The sequence below is a fragment of the Pseudophryne corroboree genome, chromosome 4 (genome assembly GCF_028390025.1).
Source record: "Pseudophryne corroboree isolate aPseCor3 chromosome 4, aPseCor3.hap2, whole genome shotgun sequence".
Lineage (NCBI taxonomy): Eukaryota > Metazoa > Chordata > Amphibia > Anura > Myobatrachidae > Pseudophryne > Pseudophryne corroboree.
In genome coordinates, this window is record NC_086447.1 from 204,845,125 (window position 1) to 204,854,148 (window position 9,024).

The 9,024-nt window shown below is 44.5% G+C and overlaps 1 protein-coding gene across 1 annotated transcript in view; it reads left to right on the top strand.

Annotated features, from left to right (window-relative positions):
- Positions 1-9,024, top strand: part of FARP2 (FERM, ARH/RhoGEF and pleckstrin domain protein 2) — a 238,283-nt gene extending 229,259 nt beyond the window's left edge. Inside the window, exon 28 of the mRNA XM_063919260.1 lies at positions 7,921-9,024. Coding sequence (XP_063775330.1) covers positions 7,921-8,002 — 82 coding nt within the window. The 3' untranslated portion in view covers positions 8,003-9,024. The remainder of the gene's footprint in view (positions 1-7,920) is intronic.

Below are 9,024 nucleotides of genomic sequence, written 5' to 3' on the forward strand. Positions count from 1 at the left end.
ATATATATATAAAGAAAAGGATTATTACTGCGCCACATGTGATATAGATCAGTTATGTTGTGTAAAAAATGGCAAAATAATATTACACTCCCCTGTGTTGCTAGTGGGGCGTCAGCTGGGTCCCTCAATAAAAAGAGGGGTGGTAGTTCCCTGGAGAAATGTAAGAGAAATGGGGGGATGAGGGATATGTAGCGACCACCGGTGTCAATCAATGAGGTAAAATTGCCAATAATAAATATAATAAAACAATTTATTACCATAAAAATGGGACATAAAAAATGACATACATAAAAATGGGACAACAATAAAAAATGAGAAAAAATGGGACAGCAATGCAATCACAGGGCCCTGTGATGAAGTCTAAGTGACGAAACGCGTTGGAAGACCTGTGCTTACCTCATGCCCAGATAAGGAAAAACCTTTTTATTTGGTCTTATTGTAGTTTTATATATCCATCCTTTAAGTGTTTTAGTTCAGCTGTGATTGCATTGTTGTCCCATTTTTTATGTATGTAATTTTTTATGTCCCATTTTTATGGTAATACATTTTTTATTATATTTATTATTGGCAATCAAATTTCAAAGAAAAGAGGAGTAAATATCTTAACTTAGTATTACCTTGATCAACCTCAAACACTAAGTTAAGATATTTACTCCTCTTTTCTTTGAAATTTGATTGCTTTTATTCCTGTATATTTTATGTCCTACTTTTTATGCTCCTTTTCTCTTGGAGTTTTTTTACGAGTATTTTATGCGTTTTTGTGTATGTATTTTTTCTGTATTAATTCCCACCTTTTTAAGACCCTGGTTTGTTTTAGTGCTTCATAAATAAATGATTTTCCTTTTTTACCAAACTGCCTAGTTTTTATAATAGTATCTGGCACCAGTGGTCGCCTGTAATACCTCACTCCCTGTCCACACATATATATATATATATATATATAAAAATCCCTGCAAGTCTGTATTGATAGTAAACTGTTATGGTAATGGCTGTAGAAGTAACCACAATACCCTGTGTTTTCTTATTCATCCTATGGAGGATGCTGGCCCATGGGGAAATTCAGATAAATCTAAATAAGATAAAATTACAGTTCTTCAGCTCCTCCTTCCTCTGTGTCTCCATCCTGCACTGGTAAACGGCCTGCGCCATTTGTTTCAAATCACCGGTCTTTCAGTCATCTAGATTGGACGGTCTCGCTGGGCCATCTGCTTCCTCCTGCTGCATCCCACTTCTTACATAGGACATTCTGTAGGGAAATGCTTTCTGCTGGTAGTGAGCTGGGGTTCCTGCACTGCCACCCTGCCATCAGACAGGTGCAGCAATGGCAGACTGGGCAATGGAGGAAGTGGTCAGGTGCATGACTAGGAGTGTAATCAGAGGCTGGTCAGCCTCCCAGTACAGAGCCAGTGACCTAGTTAGGAGGTTGGGGGCAACTGGAAACTTGGCAGGGCCCACAAAGCACAATAGTCAGGAGAGGGCCCATACAGCAGTGCAAGTCTGCTGATGCACTGGGCCCTGAGGTCCACTGACTAAAGCCAGCCACAACAGACACTCGCTAAAGACTTGCAAGGTTTCTATTGGCTTGCAAGTGGACATTGTTTCTCGGCTGAATGAAGGTTCTGGGAGAAAATGGTCCTGCCTGGAGGCCAAAACATGTTCCTTATAAAGTGAATGCTCATTTTGCCAGATTAGTGAGTGGCGGTACATACTTTTACAAAGCTATACATTTAATGTTCTTGTGTCCAGAGACACCAGTTTTGATGGGCTAGTGCTGCGCTCCAATATTATGTGAATGTACCCTCCGTGCACTGGCGTATCTATAATGGGTGCAGTGTACACAGTCTCCTGGGTCCAGAGGGGGCCCACACCGCACCCATTTCTTCTATACTTACCTTTCCGGCATCCATCGGCGACTGTGTGTGGGCACCCTCCTCTCCCGTAGCCGCCACCGCCAGCGCACTGAGCACTAGAGACTCTGGCACAGTGCCAGAGTCTACAGCGCATGCGAAGGACTCCGGAAAAATGGCGCGGCAGCCATTTTTTGGAGTCCTGCGCATGCGCTGTAGACTCCTCTCCTCTCTAGAAACGCCACTGCCTCCATGGTTGAGAATTACCTACAGGCTGGGGCCACAGATGAGGGAGGCGTTTAAGAAGTTTTTTATAATGTTTATATAGGATATTTAAATTAGGGCTTTACTTATCAATTAAATCTAGGTTTTTAATAATAATGAACAATTTAAAGGTACTATTCATCAATGAGTGATAAAAACTGATTGTGAATGATAAATGGTGCTCCAACCAATCAGCTCCCAATTCGCATGTGTTTAAAAAGTGACAGTTGGGAGCCATGTTTCCATGCAAGGGGAGCAAATACATTTTTCTTTCATCCACTAGGGGACACTGGAGATTTATTAGACAGCTGGGGTGTGAAGGAATGCAGACCGGAGGTACCACAATCTACTAAAAAAAAAAATTATGCACAGCTGCCTCCTCCCCCTTCACGCCCCCCACTCCCACCCACTCCCTCCAGTTTGAAAAATTGTGCTGGAGGTAGCAGCACAAGAAAGGAGCTCTTGCTCCATTAGAGACTTTCTTTTATTTAAATATTATTAGAGCAGTTCCAGCCTAACTGAAAGGAGGGAGAAGGCTCTCAAAACTGTGTTCACAGTTTTCAGTGAGACAAAGATCCCGTCAGAAGGGATCAGCATCTTACCCAGAGGATCTAAAGGAGCAGTGAGTACTAACAAACAAGGGGCAGAGCGGGCACGGTACCCTTATCCCCATAGCAACGCGGTCCCCCTCACTAAAGCTATATAGCGGAAGGTACCTAAGGTTTAACGGCGGCTGAGGCGCAGCTAGAAAAGGCGCTCGGAGAGACTTGCTATATGCCGGGCGGCGCCAGGGGCTCTGTAGCTGCGCTTGGTACACAGCCGACGGTGTAAGCAGCAGAGACTGAGCCGGGTGATACAGGAGTGCGCAGCTAGGGTGGCCGCCAGTGGAATGACTGTCTGTGCACGTTAGCAGCGTACAGCTGTAAATCAAGGGCACTACGCGGAGGGGAGAGAAGCCGCTAAGGTACACAGAGGAGGCGTGCAGGGTTGGAGAGCAGGCTGCAAGGTGACTGAAAATATTTAATGGCGGCCATTTTAGATCCGGTTTAGGCGCGCAATTCAGAGGGCAGTCCTCTCTGAGAGGAGGGGGGTGTATAGAGTGCTGTTTATTGTAGGGCTATATGAACAAAGATCCTGTTCAGTTATTATTACTATGTAAGTTCACTGCAGACCTCTGTGAGACATAATAATTTCTTTCTTCCAAAGGACTCTGCTGACAGGTCCTGCGGAGGAGGAGCAGTATAATTCTCAAGACTGTTTCAACAGTTAGCGGTGTGGGGAGTGTAAATGTCAAGCTGGTTATTATTTATATTTTTATTTTTATAATTCCAGCTGTGTGAAAGAAGTTTCCCACATTTTCATTGCTCCCTATATCCTTAGTGTCTCTCTTCCTAATTTAATAGGGTGAAAGTACTGCTGATTAGACATGTTAAAGACAGACCAAAGTACCAACCAAGACCACAAAGACTAAAGAGCACTAATGTTAGCAGCTCCGGGGTGTGCGACACATGTTTGGGAATGGACACTTATCCTGGGGGCAGTGGTCCATCTGGTCATGGGAATATGCCCTGGCAGGTATTTCTAAGGGAGACCACAAGCAACGTGTAGAATGGGCTGCGGGTTTTTCCAAGACTATGGAGGAATTCCTGATTAGAATAACTCCGGCCGCACAGGTAGCAAAAAATGTGCGTAAAGCGATAAAGAGACCCCTCCCTATCCTACAATAAAAGAGTCGGAAAAGGAGGAGGGTCTCATAGATGAAGAAGGAGGGAGAGTCAGTAAAGGCGATAATTGATGTCAGTCCTCAGTAGGAGGATGTCAAGATCAAAGGGTTAGAATCCCTTATTGAAGCAGTCAACGGGTCCTTAATTTCATGGAAAAAGGTTGATCTATTTGAGTCTCAGAAACCGCAAACAGCAGCTTTTTCCAGTTCCTCACTCTTCAGGATCAAATGCGTGTAGCATGGAAGCAGCCAGATAGACGCTTCCAGATCCCCAAGAAATCTACGGCTTATTCTCTATTGCCCAAAGATGTCATGGCTAAGTGGGTGGTCCCTTCGATTGTCAACGCCTCCCTGGCTAGACTATCAAAGAAAACTATTTTCCCTATACCAATTGTGACGACACCAAAAGGTGTCAGATCCTAAGTTGTACACAGCACTAAAGTCGATCTTGGTGACCTCAGGCGCATCACATAGACCTACAATTGTCAGTGCGTGGGTTAATTGGGCTATTGTAGCATGGGCCGCTGAAATTGTTCAAGCAGTGGCGGAAGATATAGTTCGGCTAGCGGAACATATCCGTGAGTCGGCTACATATATTTGCAAAGCTACAAAGGGATGCTAGCAGGATTACGTCATGTATCTTGGCTTCGGCTATATCGGCCAGTAGGATTTTGCGGATCAGAGAATAACATTGGTATTCTGATTCCAAGAAGGCGGTAGAGGTGATCCCCTTTTGTTGGGGAAGCTTTATTTGGGCCAGAATTGGACAAGTGTATTTCGCAAGCAATAGCAGGAAAATCTACTTTTCTGCTTACCATGTATCCTAAAACTATGCCACCGGTCAGAAGAAATTACTCTGGTCTGGCTTTCAATTCATTAAGGTCTCAATCCTTTCGATCTAGAGGAAGAGGTTTTGGAGGTCAAGCTCGTGGAAACAGAGGCAGAGGCCGTTCCCAATTCAAAGCCCAAAAACAAAAAACAAAACCTGCATTGGCTTCTCCACCAAAGGATTTGCTAGTTGCCCCAAGCCAGGATCTCTGTAATTTGATGGTCTGTCCACAAGAATCTAGCGGCAGGCCAGAGGTTTGGAATCTGGGATTGAAAGATTCTGACAATAGACGCCAGTCTCAGAGGATGGGAAGCAGTACTGGAAGACCATTCATTTCAGGGACGATGGTCTTCCAGTAAATGTTATGGACTAAGACCCATTTACAATGCACTTCTTATGGCGAAATACCTAATAAAGGCTCAGGACGTAAGAGTACAGTCAGACAATGTGACAGCGACAGCATACATAAACAGTCAGGGAGGAACATGAAGCCGCATGGCTTCACAAGAGGCCACAAGGATTCGGTCTTGGACAGAAAAGCGCAACATAATCCTGTCGGCAGTCTACATTCCAGGAGTGGACAATTGGAAGGCAGACTACCTCAGTCGTCAAGACATGTATCCAGGAAGTGGTGTCTACACCCCCAGGTATTCAAGGCAGTAATAAGTCGGTGGGGTCTACCGCTGATAGATCTAATGGCCTCTCGAAACAACCATCAACTACCAAGATAGGTGGCCAGGACGCGGGATTCAGCAGCAGAGGCGGTGGACGCGTTGGCGATTCCCTGGATATACGAACTAGTGTACATCTTCCCACCGTTTCCCCTGTTACCGCGAGTGCCGAAGAAGGTGAAACAGGAAAGAGCGTGGGTGATTTTAATAGCACCAGACTGGCCTCGCAGAAGTTGGTACTCTGATATGAAGGGACTCCTGGTGGAAGATCCTTAGACACTGCCGCAGAGGGAGGACCTCTCATCACAAGGCCCATTCCTTCACCCAGATCTGAGCCATCTACGTTTGACGGTGTGGTTCTTGAGACCAGGATACTAAGGGACAGAGGTATCCCGAAATCGGCAATTCCTACCATGTTAGGCCCAAGGAAACCAGTCACTGCAGCACACTACTTTAAAATCTGGAAGAAGTGCCAGTCTAGGGGTTGGAATCCCAGAGGTTTATAGATTTTTGAGGTTTTCCCAAAATAGTTTGGATGGTGGTTTGAGATTGGAATCCTTGAAGGTCCAGGTCTCAGCCCCCTCGATCCTTTTTCCAACAACGTCTGGCGTCCTTGCAGGAGGTCCAGACATTTTTACAAGGCGTGTTGAGAATTCAACCACCTTATTGTCCTCCCACGGGCCCGTGGGATCTAAATTTGGTGTTAGACTTCCCGAGATCAGCAGTTTTTGAGCCTTCAAAAAAAGCAGATCTGAAATACTTGAGCTGGACGGTAGCCCTGTTCCTAGCTTTAACATCTGCGAGGAGGGTCTCTGGGTTAGGGGCTTTGTCAGGTAGTAGTCCTTTCCTAGTTTTTCATGAAAACAGAGCGGAGCTCCGAACAAAAGCGAGTTTTTACCGCAGATGGTTTTTGGTTTCTACATAAACCAACCGATTGTGGTCCCCTCTTTCCAGGGATTGATAAACGGAGACGTAGCCTTGAATGTGGTCAGAATCTTAAGAGTATACGTACAAGCTACAAATACCATTAGGAAGTCAGACTTGTTTGTCTTGTATGATGGTCCCGGGTAGGGCTGGCAGGCTTTCTAACAAACTTTGCCCAGATGGGTACGTCGAACCATAAAGCAGGCATATATTACCGGTGGTAGGAGTGTTCCTTTTCAGGCAGGGGCTCATACTACCAGATCAGTGAGTGCTTCCTGACCTGCGGGATGAGGAGCTTCCACTACACAATTTTGCAGAGCTACAACGTGTTCTTCGGCACACACGTTCACTCGCTTCCACAAGTTTGATACGTTTGCATCTAGAGATGCAAGGTTTGGACGGTTGTTTCTTCAGTCTTCAGACAGCACATCCACCCGTAGGAGTATCTTTAGGGTGTCCCCAGCTGTCTAATAAATCTCCAGTGTCCCCTAGTGGATGAAAGAGAAAATAGGATTTTGGTACTTACCAATAAATCCATTTCTCTGAATCCACTCAGGGACACTGGACGCCCGCCTCAGGGCTGTCAGCCTGCGTGTTCTTGTTAAATTTAGTTCAAACAGTTTGGTATGATGTTAATAGTTCTTGGTTGCTGTTTGACGTGTTGGTATAGTTGAGTCTTTCCCGTATGGCCTTGAAGTTTCATGTTCCCTCTTCTGTCAATTTTTCAAACTGGAGGGATTGGGGGGCGTGAAGGGGGAGGAGCCAGCTGTGCATAATTTTTTTTTTGTAGATTGTGCTACCTCCGGTCTGCATTCCTTCACACCCCAGCTAATAAATGCATTTCTTCACACCCCAACTAATAATGTCTAATAAATCTTCAGTGTCCCCGAGTGGATTTAGAGAAATGGATTTATCGGTAAGTACCAAAATCCACTTTTATATGTTTTCTAGCAGGGTAAATACTGTATGCTTTTGCATGATTGGCTGGAGCACCATTTATCATATGAAATTAGTTTTATTATTCACAATAAGTTATCACTCGTTGATAAATGGGCACATTGACAATAAATAGCCTAAGGGGGTAATTCCAAGTTGATCGCAGCAGGAAATTTTTTAGCAGTTGGGCAAAACCATGTGTACTGCAGGGGAGGCAGATATAACATTTGCAGAGAGAGTTAGATTTGGGTGGGTTATTTTATTTCTGTGCAGGGTAAATACTGGCTGCTTTATTTTTACACTGCAAATTAGATTGCAGATTGAACACACCACACCCAAATCTAACTCTCTCTGCACATGTTACATCTGCCTCCCCTGCAGTGCACATGGTTTTGCCCAATTGCTAACAGAATTCCTGCTGCGATCAACTTGGAATTACCCCCTAAGTGTCTTATAACAGGAGGTATTCGCATGCTCACATCCAGTTTTCTGCATTATTTGCAGTGGTGGGATATGAACCTTCCTATCAATAATAACAGTACTACAAGTCCTACACAACAGAAAAAATTGATCCAATAACTAGCAGCAATGGGATGTAATAGGCTGCCTGCAGTTCTATGGATATGCAGCTTATAATAATAAATAATTTACATTAATGTTCAAAGACAGTAATTTAGTTTAGGTATTTTACACAGAGCTGTGTGTTATTTGTATGCTGTCCTGCAGTTGGATGGAAGTGATCAGACGCGGTGTGAGCTCTCCTGGGAAAATTGGACACGTGGCAGAGGACGGAGGCACTGCTGATTGACCACATGATGAAAGATTGTGGAGGACAAGTAAGAAGACACTCAGACATTTTCCTGAGGATCCCTGTAGGCATGTGTGTGCTTTCACGGTGGCCAATTACAAGGAACTCTGCTCTGAATGCAGTGGGTTCCCTGTCTGGTAGTTTCCTGCCATTGTTTCAGTTCTATTTCACCTCTATCCTATAAGCATCTACCTGCGGATAGGGAAAGACTGGTGTTCTCTCTGAATTAAGGGAACAGTGTAACATGAGGTAAAGACATAGAACAAACCATGCAACATTTCACCGCCACCAGCCTCTAATGAAGGACAGACATTGCTAATGGGACTAATTCTAATCCGCTGGAAGAAAACTCAGTGCTAGAGTGCTGCTATTACAGCGAGCCTTGCTATACAGTTAAACTGCATAGTTCACTGCTCAGTAGAGGCAGCCTGTTTGTGGGCTCTAATAATATACAAATGCAGCTTATCAATGAACTAGGAACATCAGGGTGCAGAGGGCCAGATTCTGATTTGGAAGTAAACAAAAAACAGAAAGCAAGTAGCTTTGTATCTGTGGAACAAGCCATGTTGCCATGGAAGGGGAGCAAATACAGTTTTATGTTTTCTGTGCAGGGTACATACTGGCTGCTTTTGCATGTAGCCCACAAATGCTGGACAGCTTTATTTTTACACTGCAATTTAGAATTGGACACATCCTACCCAAATCTAAATCTCTCTGCATGTTACGTCTGCCCTACCCGCAGTGCAACAAGGTTTTGCCCTGGTGCACAGTTACTTGCTTTACTCAGGCCCAAAGTACTTGAGTGAATGACATTCTGTAGTTGTGACTAGTGAATTGACTGCATTTTCAGAAATATATTTTCAGCCTACAAAATTGCTCTCTGCCATAGGTGATAATGTACTTTAATATTCACCTGTAGGCAAAGCAATTGCCTCATACAGAAATGTCCACCAAGCCTTCTCTATCTGCCAACATGTCTCATGACAACCATCTAGGACAGGCATGGCCAACCTGTGGCTCTC